Source organism: Macrobrachium rosenbergii, chromosome 29 (genome assembly GCF_040412425.1).
Source record: "Macrobrachium rosenbergii isolate ZJJX-2024 chromosome 29, ASM4041242v1, whole genome shotgun sequence".
In the NCBI taxonomy this organism is placed as follows: Eukaryota; Metazoa; Arthropoda; class Malacostraca; order Decapoda; family Palaemonidae; genus Macrobrachium; species Macrobrachium rosenbergii.
The window spans coordinates 4,122,084-4,139,583 of record NC_089769.1 but is presented as its reverse complement, the minus strand read 5'-3'; the positions used below and the strand labels follow the sequence as shown (position 1 = coordinate 4,139,583).

Here is a 17,500-nt window from a genome sequence, read left to right as displayed (position 1 = left end):
GAATTTAGTCCAAATGCACAACTCGGGGACCTCGTGCATGCCACTCCGGCCAATACAAGCGGTGGCTCACGTAGACAAGAAACGTTCGCCCGCCGCCCTCATTTTCCCAAGGACATAATAATATGTGACAGTTCGTCAGAATCCTCTGTTTAACTGGGAGAAAGAGAGAGAGAGAGATGTTGGGAAATGTTGATGGAAATTTGAATGAGGTGCTATATATATATATATATATATATATATATATATATATATATATATATATATATATAATATATATATATATATATATATATATATATATATATATATATATATATATATATATATATATATATATATAGAGAGAGAGAGAGAGAGAGAGAGAGAGAGAGAGAGAGAGAGAGAGAGAATGTTAATGGAAAATATGAGGTGTAATATATATATTATATATTATATATATATATATATATATATATATATATATATATATATATATATATATATATATATATATATATATATATATATATATATGCTGTATAGAGAGAGAGAGAGAGAGAGAGAGAGAGAGAGAGAGAGAGAGAGAGAGAGAGAGAGAGAGAGAGAGAGACATTATTCGGAACTAGATTGTAAAAAAAGGGGGGGCAGGCGCAATACGTTTCCATGAACTGACGACTTTACCGTCATTACTGCCTCCCTCTCTCGATAAAAAAAAAAAAAAAAAAAAAACACACACACACTTAAACACCTCCCCCCCTTCCCCTCCCTACCCCCTTCCTCCGGACGACGCTGACAGCGTTCCCTTAACACGAGAGAGAGAGAGAGAGAGAGAGAGAGAGAGAGAGAGAGAGAGAGAGAGAGAGAGAGAGAGAGAGAGAGAGCGGAGGATATTGCAAAGCAAGCCGGGTTATTGTATCATACTTGTCGGCGCTCAAGATCTGGGGTAGGTAGAGTGGAGAGTAGTACATGCGAAGAGATGGGTTACTATTTTTTTTCTTTACTACTACCACTACTTTCCTTCCCGTTGGAGATAACGAGAAGACTAACAGTTTTAAAAGAGAAGACTTACAGCATCGACGAGAGAGAGAGAGAGAGAGAGAGAGAGAGAGAGAGAGAGAGAGAGAGAGAGAGAGAGAGAGAGAGAGAGAGACAGGCACGTCATAAAACAAAACATAATTACTCTATGTTTCAACCCATCAGTGTTTGTTCTGTTGCACTATCATGGGAACATACATACATACACACACAAACACATATATAATATATATATATATATATATATATTATAATATAACAAATATATACAGTATATACATATATATTTAATTTCCATAGGCTTGACGTTTGAGAACGACCACAGAACTCTTTAAAAACGCACGAAAATTATTGGTAGATACGAACAAAGAGAGAAGATAACAAAGCACAAAAGTAAACATAAACACTGAATGCTTCTCCTCTTCACTAAAAATACATCAAACCTTATTACTGTCGGAAAAAAAAAAAAGTTCACTCAATCAATTTTTACTTCAATCCATCACAGAAACCGAACGTACTGCAAAACAAGATGGGGAGTTTTGCCGTTCTATGAATCATGCAGAGTACATCTGCCTCTGTTTAAACACTGCTCTGAAGGCGAGCGGCTCTCCGGAGTGGATGAGCAACGTCGATTTTGCAGAGGGCTTTGACAATCGAATTTGTTTAGAGAATTTCCCCCTTACCAAGATCTGTCCAAAGCACTGTTCGCAGGAGCAAGGTGACCAGTGAATGTTCTTGATTTGTTTCCCAGAGGCAGGAAATTGTATCCGTTTTGTGTGAAATCTTCACGACAAAGGCGTTTGACAAACACAATTTGTTAGGACTACAGTGACTGCGTTTTTGCATGTATTTTTAATAAATTCCGCTATTTATATAATATATATATAAAATATACATATATATATATATATACATGAATATATATATACATACACATATATATATATATATATATATATATATATGTTTGTATGTATAACCCCCCTTAATTTCTTCCATTTGAATCTTTAGTCTTTGTAGTGACAAGCGTATCCAAAATGTGTGATGAAATCGAGAAGTTAATTACGAGTGCAATGTGGTTATCATAATTACATACATATATAGTAAAAATGACTAGTAGATTATATATATATAATATATATATAACATATATATATATATATATATATATGTGTGTGTGTGTGTGTCTTAAGAAAAATGATCGAGTATGAAACTCCCGTCACGCAAACGAACAGGTGACAAGAGTTACTCCTGAATCCCTTTTCCTCGATTTCTTAAAAAGCTAGACTTTCCAAGAGGCGGATCAACCCCTTCGTAATCGGGTAGACCTTATTCACTCCCGTTTCCCCTCTTCAAATTTTTCGTAAAAGTTTTTCCGAAGAGTAGAGAGGATTAAGCTTCCCTTCGAACTGACGTCTTCTGAGAGAGGAACTGAGGCATAATAGATTCTTCAGTTTGAGGAGGAGGAGGAGGAGGAGGAGGAGGAGGAGGAGGAGGCAGAAATTGCGAAGAAAGCAGAAAGGACGAAAACTGAGGCTTTATTCCGGGAAACAATTATTTACCAAACCTGCTGCTATTAAATCTCTACCCCCTCCCCTCCCCTTCCCCCCCTCCACCCCTTTTCCCCGCTAAGCGCTCCAGTCATAAATGTTGCATGCATGGTGTGAGAAAGAAGTATTACGAACTGTCAAAAATAAAAAAAAAAAAAAAAAAAAAAAGGTCAGCATGAAAGCTTCTTATCACATCTGGGAGAAACATGATTACAGAAAGTTCCATTCCGAAAGCACATCAGTGTACCTCTTCTCTTTTAAAGCTGTACTACAACAACCACCACAATTAATCATTCTCTCTCTCTCTCTCTCTCTCTCTCTCTCTCTCTCTGGTAATAACCAGAGCAAGCAGGTTAAACAAATTTGGCTTTCCCACGGAGGTGAGGAAAAAAAAACACCCTGAACTTTTTCGGTTGTGGACAAGACATAATTGGTCATCTGGTGGCCGCTAATTTACATCTGTTACGCAGTGACTTTGAGGAAGGATTCAAGGTGCCAGGATGAGAATGGTAACTATCTTTTTTCCTTTATATACAATTCGTTGAGAAAGCTGATTTTCTCTACATTTTTTTTTAAATAACGACATTACACTAATTCTGCAGGGTTGCTATACATAATTTTATCAGTTTAATTAAATACATGCTACAAGAGATCCGATCTTTGGACGACGTATGAAACGTGACAGGAAATAAATAACCTGATATAATAAATCTTTGAATTCACCTGTCCGTAAAAAAAAATAGGAAAAATAAATTAGAAAAACCTTGAGCAAAAGAAACCACAAAGAATTCTCCTCATTTCATAAAAAAAAAAACTACTACTACACAACACTGTGCCGAATCTGAGAACAATATCCAAGACCACTTTTTAAAATTGCTGCAAGCTAACAATGCATTAAATATCAGCGACGAGCTACAAATTAAAAATAAACAAAGATCAGGACAACGAAAGATTCTGTCTTAACTTTCATTTGGCTCGAGTCCTTTTCCAAGAACTGCTCAATCGCCCTAGGTATGCTTGAGAGAGAGAGAGAGAGAGAGAGAGAGAGAGAGAGAGAGAGAGAGAGAGAGAGAGAGAGAGAGAGAGAGAGAGAGAACTTTTTCTCTCGCGCACTTTCTTGGTAGACATACAGCCAACAAGGTCATCACTAAGTTCTGCTTACGCAGCAGTGTAGTACATTGTTCATTGGAAAATATATAATACATGTATAAAAAATGTGAGTATGAAGAAATATGCACAAAAATAATCGCTGACTGAAAACTAAAAACAAATTACCACAACACAGAGGTACAAGAACTAAATACCAGAATGGAGAGAGAGAGAGAGAGAGAGAGAGAGAGATCCACTGATATTACAAAGACTTTCGGGGTAGGATAGCTTATCTGACGTTACTTGAAGAGAGAAAGCGAAGTATTTGAGAGAGAGAGAGAGAGAGAGAGAGAGAGAGAGAGAGAGAGAGAGAGAGAAAAGGTACTCACCATCCTCGTAGAGGAACACGGAGTCCGGAAGAAGAAGCGGCTCTTCGTCAGAGGAACCATCATCGGGGACAGGAACTTCCTCCGGGGCAGCATAAAAAAGAGCATCGCTTGGGGCGCTAATTTTCTCGCCCCGGAGAGGCTGCCCGCACACGCACTCGGAGGACGGTTGGTCTCCTCCGCGTGTTAGCATCATGCCAAGAAGCGAGAGAGTCGTCACCCCGGCGGGGGACGTCCCCCTCGGAGGAGAACGCGACTCAGCGAGCGTACCGTGGAGAGGGGGGAGGAGAAGAGAAGAAGAAGAAGAAGAAGGGGAAGAAGGGTGAGCTGCCGACTCCTCCTCCTCCCGCTCCGGCTGAAGGCGAAGGGGAGTCATATGGTTGAAAAAAGACTTCGTCATCTCACCCGGTGACCCCGTAGGCAGTCGGCCGAGGCCTCGGCCACAATAGTCCTCTTGATCCCCCTCTCCCTCTCCCCGGGGGCATCGGCCCTCTACTCCTCCACCGTTCCCTTTCTCACGGCCGAGTGACTCCTCGTCAGCTGACTCAATGGAGGGCGAACCCACCAGGGGCCACTTCTCGGGGACAGAGGCCCCCGGCGCTTGAACCGGAGGGGGAGGTCGATAACGGAGGCTCTGAAGGGAAGGAGATGGAAGAAATCTGGATGGAACGCCGCCCCCTGGAAAGCTGAATGGAAGCGCTGGCGGGGGGGGCCTCCCACACACGTCGCACTCCCCCTGGCCCTGAATCCAGCGACACATGACGGGACGCTAAGACGGGGAAAGGAAGCCTCACAAGTGACACGGGCCTGTCTTCTTCGGTTTCTGGAGTCGCCCGGCGACGGCCGGCAGTCTGAAGACGCACTCGGCGAGGTAAGGTACCGAACACCACTTCAACGGCCGCTTCTCGAAAGGGGGAAAACAATGCACTAGCACTCCAGAGGAGAGGACAGGAGTCCCTAATCGATGCGAGGCGACGGGGAAGGCGGAGGAGAAAAAGGGCACGGCGCTGAACAGCTTCGGCAGTAACAGCTGCAGCAGCAGTCAGCAGCAGCGGAGAGCGTTAGCTGTACGTCTTCCTGCTCTTGTACACGAAGTGCACAAGGAGAGAGAGACAGACCGTACGGCTGCTAATGCAAGATCACCAAGGGTATGTGTGTGAGTGAGTGTGTCGCAATGATGCGCTTGGAGCAGAGAGAGAGAGAGAGAGAGAGAGAATTGTTGGCCCTACCTCTAAGTGTATCATGTCCCCATTTACACAATAAGACACCACCTACTTCTTGCTGTCAAGTCCCACCTGGGACACACGCCACAAGAAGAGAAGCCGGTGCCTCTCTGATAAACTTCCTTCCCAAACGAATTAAAAGGGGGACGAAAACAGGGGAGGATTATTGTCAGCCCTGCTTTATTCATCTTGGTTCTATCTCCCGGCTGGCAACTCTCCTAAATGTCAAAATGCTTCTTGAAACGACTCCCTGGCCTTGGCTTTGTTTTTTTCTCCATTTTCTTTCTGCTACTTCACCCCATTTCCCATTTCCTCCTACTTCTTCCTCCCTCCTGCAGTCACCTGCTATGTCTTCCTTCCCCTTTTGCATTTCCTCTTATTTCTCATTCCCTTCCCTTTCCTCCTCCTCCTCCTCCTATTTCCCTCATTTACCCACTTCCCAGCATCTCCTACTATCCTTCTATCACTTTCTCCGACTCCTTTCCTATCTACTTCCTCCTATCTACCAGATCGCCCGAAGCATTCCTCCAATTTTATGACCTTACTCTCATTTATTATGCTCTCCGACTTCCTGTCATTTCTGACGAATGTCCTCCTGACACCTGTCACAAAAAACGCCTCTCTCTTCATCAGTCTCCTGCCATAGACACGTGTCGCCCATTCGCCCGAGCGAGAAGCCTTTCGGCTCTTATTCATTCCCATTTCTCTCTTCAATCATGTCTCTTTATTCATTTGCCTTTCAACCATTTCCAACTTTCACTTGCTATTGGCTTTCGTCTATGATTATTTAGGCTCTTTGTCATTCGTAATTGATTTTGAAGGTCTACCCTAAAGCCAAATCAAAGTCCCTCAAAAGAAGGCATCGTGCTTACCCCATACAGGGAATGGGAAAAAGCACGTTAGAAGAAGAAGAAGAAGAAGAATCTTGCATGCACCTAAGACAGAGTCTGAGCTAAGAAACTGCATTCGCATATCGACTATGGCCGACATTTAAGACAGATTGCAGTAAAATAACTGCGAGCGTGAAAGTCCCACAAATCTTGAAAGCCCCGGTGACACACTAACACACAAATAAAACTACTTTAGGAGCAATTAAAACTCGCCGAAAACTTCCACCGGCGAGTCTGCAATATCGGGGGCGGCCCCCCGACGAAAGCACAACAAAGGCACAACAGCAGCAACAACAACAAAAAAACACGAAAGAAAATGATTGATAATTATGAGGAGTTGAGAAAAACGGGAACTAGGGCACATGTCATCTTTGGCCGTCACATCCCAAAGAGAGACCAAATACGTTGTATATATCTCAACCTCAGGGTAATCATTTATATTCTTAAAGGTCTTAGCAGCGACAGAAAGTCGTTTCTCTCAAAAGGGATGGCCCGCAGAAAAACTAAGACACCTGTCACTGCCCCAATTCATCCTTTACCAGATGAATGAAAAATAAGCCCAAAGAGTGAATATATACTGTATGTAAAAATTTTGATGAAAAATTATTAAGACGAAAAACTAAAACCAGATATCTCGTATTTTCCAAAACACCAATCCAAATGATAGATAGTTAGGCTGTGAAAAATTGCGGGCCAAAACCCAAAACTGGGGTAGTTGGTCAAAAATGCGAATTAGGTTATTTAAAATCAGGAAATAACGGGTGACTGAAATGAGAAGTGGCACTAAATGGGGAAAAATGCCAAGCTGTAAAAATAATTTTTGTTATTAAATCACTTGAAAACTGGATAAGAAATCTTCATATAGTGCCGAAAATCTCGATCACCTTCAAACACCGAGACGATGATGGCATTGATGTCACCTCCTTCAGCCCAAAATACCTCTGTTGCAGAGGGCATTTAGCAAACCGTTCTATCAGCAGTGTATCACAGTATCCACACTCGGGTGTATCACGCATAAAAAAAATGGTTATTTAATAATATATGATCAATCACGATCTTATTAAAACTACATCAGCCCAGATGGACTAAAGTTGATTCATGATTCGGTGAAGGCATAAGGCCACCTTGATCTTAAAGACTTTATAGTTGAAACCTGGGGCCAAGGAGAGGAGAGATCATCTTTCTTGCCGTTTCATTTAAATAAACAAAAATGGAAAGAGATTTTAGCAGCTAAAACCTTCCAAAAATGTAGCAAAAATACATCACAATAATACATACCTGACAGGACGATCGGGGCATTTAAAAGTATCTTTAATGTCAAAAATCACAGATTAAAATCTAACGAGGTACACAACACCGGTATGATCTAAGAAGGTGAAAACACACTGTTATCAATACCCGTAGCAAGAATCTAGATGTTGAACTGCACGCTCAAACGCGCATTTCAAACCAGGCGGATTCATTCAGAGACCTGGCGACGGCGTTGCAAAGTCGATGTGCATCTACAAACCTCATGACGCAACTGCAAACCTAAAAATTCCAGTCACAAACATGGAAGGGCAGTTAGAACACGGAGGGGCCCCTTGCAAACAGAAAAGTGCAATGAAAGACTCGAAGGAGGACCGTCAAAAACACGCAGCGACAAACCTGCAGAAGCACCTAGAACCTGCTGGAGACATCCCCCGATGGAAGAGACCCACGATCGCATCGGGGATGGTCGAAGAAGCCCTGGGACTGACGACAGACCTGCCGTCCGAAATACTCACGGGTCCTTTGGTACCCCAAATTACTTGATAAGGCAGCTAATCTCGACGCCTGAGTGATAACAGTCTCTGCTCTTTTTTGCCTTCTCGTTTCGATGATGCCAAAGAGAGATGTTTGACAGAAACGTATAAAGAGTAAATACATAATCATACATCTTTCATGATCGCTGGAAATGTCTAGAAGACCCTTTTGGTAATTCTTACTTTCTTCTTTCCCGTTTTATTTTAATTCTATTCGCATGACATTCTTCCCGTTCACCTCTTATCTGATGACGCTTCTTAATTAGGCTGTATAACTTGATAAAGGAAATGTCGAGCGAATAAATAAAGACACGTATCAAAGCAAACATAATTTACTCTTAAAAATGTAAAACAAAAAATGGCAACGTCTAAACTTCAGGCGCACAGAGAGAGAGAGAGAGAGAGAGAGAGAGAGAGAGAGAGAGAGAGAGAGAGAGAGAGAGAGAGACTCAAGCAAGCAAGCATCCCCGCCGCGCTAATGAAGATACTTGAACAAAACAAGGAAGAAATACGCCTGCTGCGCTTGAAAGAACTTTTTGTGCGCTTCAGAAATGAAGCCTCTGGTCATACTTTATAAGAAAGGGCGAAGATTCCAGGAAATCCTACTCGCTCCAAGAAATAAAAATACGGAAAACAAGGCAATCTCATTTTAAACGCGAAATATCCTTCGCTGAGAGTTTTTTCACGCAAAATTAATTGATAAGGACGGAACACATAAACAAAATCTGAATAAAATATTTCGTATGCACCGACTCTTTGTGTCTGCGTGGCTGTAAAATTCGCTTGCTCAAACATTTTCAGTTTTCCTTTGTCTTGTTAACTAAGACACTTCAACTTTTGAATCTCTAAATTTTTAAGAAATAATTTGTGAACTCGTCCACGTAGTAACAAGAGAATTTTATTTCTTTTAATATTCTTCTTGCCTTACTCGGGGCAGCTACCCATGAGTCATGTGACATCCAGGTACAATTTCTTACCTGCTCAAACCAACAAATTCAAGTAGAATTTAACGAAACGTCCGGAAACATTTTATGGACACACACGTACATATATATATATATATATATATATATATATATATATATATATATATATATATATATATATATATATATATATATATATATATATATATATATATATATATATACATATACATATATATATACAAATAGACATATATTTGTCGAGTTCACATAGTTATTCATCACATAGGATTCTTTGTCATGAATGACCTTGCGTAATAAATAAATACTCGTACAATTACTTTCATAGTTCACCTCTTTGGTTTCCCTTTAACTATATTCACAAGGTTTACTTTCCTGTAAAATCAGTTCTAACTCTGGGAAATGAGCTGAGGCATGCAAGCAGAAGCTAACTTGCCTATGATATTGAAATTATATCTTTAAAAGCAAACTTGAAAAGAGATATACTGAAAATAACTGTCTCCTTTGCTTCTCTCACGTCAGGGGACTAAAATGATAAGGTTTCAGGTACTTCCAAAATAATAATAATAATAATAATAATAATAATAATAATAATAATAATAATAATAATAATAATAATAATAATATTCAGAGGTGTGCGATTATTAAAGCATGGAATGAACACAATGCACGGACATGCTTGATATGCATTTACAAAATATCACGAATATACTGACATTCATGTTAAAGAGTTTATACACTAAACCGTACATGGCACCAGCGATGTCAAAATTATTGGTAGATATGTTTCAGAGAAAAAAAAACACCTACTATATATAAGTTTACAGAAATAACCCACTATAAAGAAGTATTGCATGAAAATGAGGAAAAAAAAATCCAAATTCCTTGTCGATGACAAAAATGATAAAAAGCCACCCAACTTAAAATAACAGTTCTTACACTTAGGAAAAAAAAGTGATCCCTACCCCTTCCGCTTCTGCTGCATAACTCTCTCTCTCTCTCTCTCCTACAGGAACGTCCCATTCAGTGACATCTGGCTCTAAAATCCACCCCCATCGAGGTAAATATAGTACTCTATATCCAATACTCCTGGCCCCCACACCTAAGCGGATTACACGTGCAATTTTAAAAAGGACTGTCAGGCGATCATCCGTATTTCAAAGACTTTTGGGGAAATAATTAATTGTAAAATAACCCACAAGGTAAGATCTGAATAGACTTACAAGTTTATATTAAATTTAAAATAATTAAAAGATATAGGAACCAACATATTGTACAGACATGTTTTCATTTCACCGAACTGAGCACACCTTATTGTGAGAGAGAGAGAGAGAGAGAGAGAGAGAGAGAGAGAGAGAGAGAGAGAGAGAGAGAGAGAGAGAATTATGCAGTAGAATAAGAAGGAACGAACAGGTGTCGCCATGCATGGGACGTTGTTTTTAGGGGAGAGAGAGAGAGAGAGAGAGAGAGAGAGAGAGAGAGAGAGAGAGAGAGAGAGAGAGAGAGAGAGAGAGAGAGAGAATTATGCAGTAGAATTAGAAGGAACGAACAGGTATCGCCATGCATGGGACGCTGCTTTCAGGAGAGAGAGAGAGAGAGAGAGAGAGAGAGAGAGAGAGAGAGAGAGAGAGAGAGAGAGAGAGAGAGAGAGAGAATAAATTCAATTCTACAACAAGCATCAACATTTCCCCCCCTCTCTTTTCTTAATGAGTGATCCACTTCCTTCCTAACAACGCTGCTTCATCCTACTCCCCTGCAGTGCCTTGCTTCAAGTTGAAAGAAGACCAGACAATGAAATACGTTCCGACTATTTTTATTTTTTCAAGAGTCTTTTTCCAGAGTCTACGATAAACATGGAGGGATGAGTGCTCAGTCTTCCAGGAACGCCGCCGGCCTTTGGAAGCTCCAGAGGCCCTGTTTTGAATTCCCAAAGAGGAGGTTTGTCTCTATCAATAATAATAATAATAATAATAATAATAATAATAATAATAATAATAATAATAATAATAATAATAATAATAATAATAATGTCAATGCGTGAGTTATCACCATATACATAAATGTCATTGGGTACAATCACAACCTATTGAATATGAAGGGTTTCTCTCTCTCTCTCTCTCGATGTACTATTTATATTCTAGTATAATTAGACGTCATTTTGAGCGTTTGGAAGGTAAAATGGAAAACTGATCAACCACTGAAGCACTTATACTATTACGGTAATTACCGATAGTTATAATCACTCGACAGATTAATCAAATTAATAATCCCCATAGCATCACCAAGTACCTGTCTCAATTAACACGGCGATTAAAACTTTCTACTTCAAACAGCTAATCGGAAACTACAATTCCCATTACTCAATTATTCATTTCATCGAACAAGGCAGCGTTCCAGTCCTCTGCTATGATAGCGGAGGGTACATTTTTTAATGACATTTTTGTAAAACTATTTACACCCAAATGTTTGCACTTAATGACTTTTACACCTATTGTCTTTCATTGCAACCTACCACTAAGGAGTTAGATTTTAAGAGAACAGAAAATGTTTGCACCTAATAACTTTTGTACCTACTGTCTTTCATTGCAACCTACCACTAAAGAGTTAGACTTTAAAAAAGAACAGAAAATGTTATAATGATATAGCGCTCATTTGAAAAAACAAACATGAAATAGGTACGCCTGCTATCGAAAGAAAATGTGTCACCTGGATCTGACGGTTAGATAGTTCATTAATACCAATTGGTCTGTTGATGGACCAGTGAAAACAGACACATACACATACAAATGATTAAATACTTATAACATTCCAAATATTAAGCCACAAACATTACCTGATTAATATCGAATTCACTATACCCTGATAATAACTTATACCCGAGGAGAGTATAACTGATAGGTACATATGACCAGGTTCGAATCGCAGTCGGGGCGTAAGCAACCTTTTTCCCTTTATATGGCTCCAGCGGGGGTTAATATTCTAACATCATGCCTTTCCTAATTCGGCTAAAATCCAACACAGTCGACTACCCACTAAGTGCTTTATTACTTTACTTATTATTCATTCAACAGGGGTAGGCAGGATTTTTCATATATCGCCGACAAGCAAAAGGATAATTCTCTCTCTCTCTCTCTCTCTCTCTCTCTCTCTCTCTCTCTCTCTCTCTCTCTCTCTCGGAGAGGCTTCAAAACTGTAATTTTAGGCGGTCCTCAATAATTTCTACCTGAAAAGCCATCTTTTTTTCTCTCTCTCTCTCAAAGTTACTTCCCAAACTTCAACGCATAACAACAGATAATCATATCGCCGGTGAGGATTGAATTATCTTCTTCAGCCCACGAGTTCTACCAAAATGTTCGCTGAACTTTGAAAAGAAATCTCTCTCTCTCTCTCTCTCTCTCTCTCTCTCTCTCTCTCCACGGGTTGTACCAACATGTTAATTGGACTTTTAAAAGAAATCCTCCTCTCTCTCTCTCTCTCTCTCTCTCTCTCCCCACGGGTTGTACCAACATATTCATCGGACTTTCTAAGGAAATCTCTCTCTCTCTCTCTCTCTCTCTCTCTCTCTCTCTCTCTCTCTCTCTCTCTCTCTCCACGGGTTGTACCAACATGTTAATTGGACAGCCAAAAGAAATTCATTCATCTCTCTCTCTCTCTCTCTCTCTCTCTCTCTCTCTCTCCTAATGCCATTTGGTCCTGTTCGAAATTCGTGAAACATTCGCGAAGCTCGCAAATCATAATACTGTGCGTTCCGCACTGCGTATTCAGAATTGCATAATGCTATCAACATCATTCACAGTTTTTTTTTTTCTCTTTTTTTTTTCTTTTTACCTTTTCAAACGATACTTGCTCAATCTACGGCTAACTCTTCACTTCATTCGATATTGGATTGAACGGGAAAAAGGTTTAATATTGAAAACATAAATCATTAATTAGAACAGCACACAAACAATATAGCTAGGGAGAGAGAGAGAGAGAGAGAGAGAGAGAGAGAGAGAGAGAGAGAGAATGTGGTGTTTCAGTTATAAGATGACTTTTAGCCGATACATTTATGCAGGAATATATTCATATACATATACATACATACATACACTATACAGATACACACACACACACATATATATAAATAAATTACATGTATATATAAGAAAGACAATAAAATGTCTCCTCCTAAATTAATGGAACCATTTCCCGAGACAGTCTAAATGCATTACAAATAAACTTCAATGCTCATTAAAACATTTCCTTCGCAAAAATCTTAAAGAGGTTCCCGAGATTGTGGTTTTAGCTAAATTAACACAGAATAAGATAAATTCACTTAATACACATTCAAGCTCTTTTAATTATTATTATTATTAAGACTGAACTTATCTCCCCTTCCTCTTCTCGACCCTGCAGCTCTCTTGTTTTCGAGAGAGAGAGAGAGAGAGAGAGAGAGAGAGAGAGAGAGAGAGAGAGAGAGAGAGAGAGAGAGAGAGAGAGAGACTCTTCCTTTAGATTCCATGAGCCTCGATTATTCAAATGAGCTAAAGTTATCTTCCATAAAATATGATAATGTGCATCTGCATTTAGGAGTTTATCCAAGAGACAACACGACCTGACCCCCTCCCCACCCCCTCCCTTACCCCTTACTTATGGACGAGATCCGCCCCCCTCCCCTAAACACCCCTTCCCCACCCGGAATATAAAAAGCGTCCTTTAAAGTTACGATCGTCATAGTCAATGTGACAGCATTCTTGAGCAGAAAGAAGGATTTGTCGTCTTTTATTTAATATTCAGTCAAACAGTTCATCTTGCATCTTATTAAAAAGCTTTGCTGCTCCTAAATTTTCGAAACTGCTTCAGCTTCAATGAAGACTAACGAGCGGCTTTCGTAAATATTTCAAAGCGAAAGTTTTTAAATCAAAATATTATCCAAATGGTTGGGCATTTACAACTGGAGTATTATTCTGTGTATCACTGCCTCCCTCCTTCCGTGTTTGTGTGCGCTTATGTCAGCACACAAACAACAACATATTAATATATAAATATATATAACATACATATATATATATATATATATATATATATATATATATATATATATATATATATATATATATATATATATATATATATATATATGTGTATATATATATATGTGTTGTGTGTGTGTATATTTTTATATATAATGTAAATGTATACATATGTATGTGTGTATCTACACAAAAATATGCATATATATATATACATACACACACACCACTGCCTGGTTCCCCCTGGTCCTAAGCTGGGTAGAGAGTGGGGCCATGTGCACCCGCGCTATGTCCTAACTCTTCCTTATGAAGCCCTGAACGACCTTGAAAACTGCCGAAGACCCACCCCAAAGACTACACTGACTAATTTCTGACTCTATGTCTCCCTTGCCAATGCACACTCATTTCTAAAATCAGCTCACTTTTTCAAGACCAATGCAGTTCGAAATTACAAAAAAAAAATCGATAAAGCTACTCTACTGGCACATTCTGAAAAGTATTCGATCTTTCATGTTAGACGTGGCTTAGATAGAGATCATCTTTCACCTGTGTGTGTCTGTCGCGGTCTTCACGTTAGCTGGATGTCCCGAGAACAGCCAACCAAATGGGAGTGTACAAGTGGCCTTGGCCTCTTTGTAGAATGAGCTTCTTTGTATCATTTTAATATGTGTGTGTGTGTGTGTGTGTGGAGAAGGGTGTATTTATGGTGATGTGCTGGGGAAACCTCCCCTCAGCACTTACATTAAGCTTGACAGATTTGTGTCGGGGCACAAGCAAGAAAAACTGCAATTGTCGTTTATTTTGCCCATAAAATGAAGGAGTCAGACATCTGTGTGTGGGTGGCTGTATGTATGTATGTATGTATATAGGAAGTAAAGTATATATATGTGTAATATATATATATATATATATATATATATATATATATATATATATATATATATATATAGAGAGAGAGAGAGAGAGAGAGAGAGAGAGAGAGAGAGAGAGAGAGAGAGAGAGAGAGAGAGAGAGATAATACCAACGTTTCGATCATATACATGCATGTAAGGATTCCATTCCATACGAAGTACCCACAGAAAGACACCACTAAAAGTTCCATATTACTTTTTCGACGGTCCATGAATCTGATAATGAAAGCAAAATTTTCAAAAACAAAAATGAGATATTCATTGCCCATTCTCTTTCTGTTTTGCTTATTACTAGTAAAAATCATTATCTATTCTCTTGGCATACTCCTTATTACTGCTAATAAAACTACTTTCGTAACGAGAGAATAATCTCGACTAATTCGCCCCTCTGAAGCGAACAAACATCAGAAATCTCTTGGTATTAGTTACGAAGCGATATTTTTCACTGAGCGACTCAAGCCATACTTTTCTCAATAATAATAATAATAATAATAATAATAATAATAATAATAATAATAATAATAATAATAATAATAATAATAATAATAATGAACTGGCGCAAAAAATATAATTAGGTAACTGAAATTATTCCTATCACTTCTAACAGGGACACCAAGACTTTTATTTACGACTGTCAAGCAAATATTATGTTGCGTAAAACCAACTTTATTGTGAAACGTTACCCCCTTTTTTTTTATTAGTTAAAGCAATTATAAACTTTATAAACCAATTGCAACACCTCGCATATCTTCAAAAACTAACTATGGCCCCTAACAGCAAACTAATATTAATGAAATGTGAAGCTGGTCTCAAATTTATAGATTAAAAAAAAAAAAAAAAAAAAAAAAAAAAAAAAAATATATATATATATATATATATATATATATATATATATATATATATATATATATATATATATATATATATATATATATATATATATAGTGTGTCTAAATAATGTATATATATCTTACTTTCGTCACAAGTAACTGGACCTTCAAATGACATCCCAGCAAAGCTCTAAAACACGAGACAGAAACTCTTACGACCAATTACAGATTTTTGCTATTCATTCAAAACTTACAGATTTTACGTATTTATTTAAAATTAACAATATTCTTAAGTTCCGTATACATAATAATCTAGCATTTACTTCCTAACTTGCATAATAACTGTGACATCTCTGTGGTGATAACGAATGTCACCTAGTTTGCCTAAGTAAAGAATATTTGCATTAGAAATTGATAAATGCTCATTAATGACAGAGGGTCTAACAGTGTTTTTACATCAAACATGACCTAAGCAAGTAATAAGGTCCATACAAAAAGGAGTACGCTTCAGATGAGTCGCAGTGACTTCATAATTTCGTATGCTCTCAACTGATAATGCTTTTACAAACTAGAGTCTATCCTTAAATGCTTATAAGGTAAATGTTGTACAGTATGATGAACATTTGTAAAATAAAAATAATAAAGAAAAAATCAAATTTAAGATAAAATGGTACTGAGGAACATTGTTACGAGAAATTTCATGTAATATTGCAACTCGAGACTATGCATAGTGTACATCGAACATTTTTAAATAAAAGAAAAAAACGCGTAATACGACGCAAAGGCGGTTCCCTTTACGCTACGTTTCCCAGAATCTGGTCGTCCACAGGTGGCATGGCAAGAGACGACTTTCCTACTGACAATACGTCCAGAACACCTGTAATGGCGCACCCAAGTTAAAACCTATGACACCGGCATGAATATGCAATGAGGCTTAGAAGACAGGTAACCCAGCTGGAGATATACTGTATATATATATATATATATATATATATATATATATATATATATATATATATATATATATATATATATATATACATATAAAATATAAATCCATATATATATATATATATATATAAAGACACTGGAGTGCTGCGAGGCCTTTCGACGCCAGGTCCTTTACTTAAAGGACCTAGCGTTGAAAGGCCTCGCAGCACTCCAGTGTTTCTGATTCTTCGTGGATTTTATCTTTATTTTTATATATTCATCACGTTCCATATTTTCGTGATTCAGTTATACATACATACATACATACATACATACATACATACATACATACATACATATATATATATATATATATATATATATATATATATATATATATAAACAAACCTGCGCTGGCTTTTAGGTAGATAGATAGAATATACAATTTCGGCCAAAGGCCAAGCGCTGGCACCTATGTGGTCATTCAGAGCTGAAAAGAAACTGACCGTAAAAAGTCTCGAAAGGTGTGACAGGAAGAAAACCCCGCACTACTATGAAACAATTGTCAGGAAAGGATGGAAAGTGAGATCGAAGAAAGGGAATAAGAACGGAGACACAGTAAAAGGAATGTAAGGGGTTTCAGCTACAGGCCGAAGGGACGCTGCAAAGAACCTTTAGCAATGCCTACAGTGCACCCCACGAGGTGTAATGACGGCACTACCCCCTATATACGGGACCGCTGGATTTCAGCGATTGACAGAAAGCTAACTTTAGGCTTCAAATAACCTCGAAATGACATTCATATTTTTTTAGTTCAATATCGTGAAATACTTATCTGACGCATTCAGGAAGATGCGCAAGAATAATGCAAGAACAAAGGGTTACGACGCAAAAGACAGAGAGAGAGAGAGAGAGAGAGAGAGAGAGAGAGAGA

General features: G+C 38.4%; 1 protein-coding gene across 6 annotated transcripts in view; it reads right to left on the bottom strand.

Annotated features, from left to right (window-relative positions):
* Pi3K21B (phosphatidylinositol 3-kinase regulatory subunit alpha) overlaps window positions 1–17,500 on the bottom strand; it is a 450,906-nt gene that overhangs the window by 103,765 nt on the left and 329,641 nt on the right. Inside the window, exon 1 of one of the 6 annotated variants that reach the window (XM_067130829.1) lies at window positions 7,800–7,875. The exons of 4 other annotated variants lie outside the window; for them this stretch is intronic. In XM_067130829.1, the coding sequence (XP_066986930.1) occupies window positions 7,800–7,860 (61 nt within the window). In that variant the 5' untranslated portion in view covers window positions 7,861–7,875. Of the gene's footprint in view, window positions 1–4,042; window positions 5,202–7,799; window positions 7,876–17,500 lie in introns of those variants that run through there. One more of the 6 variants, XM_067130823.1, reaches the window with a different exon arrangement.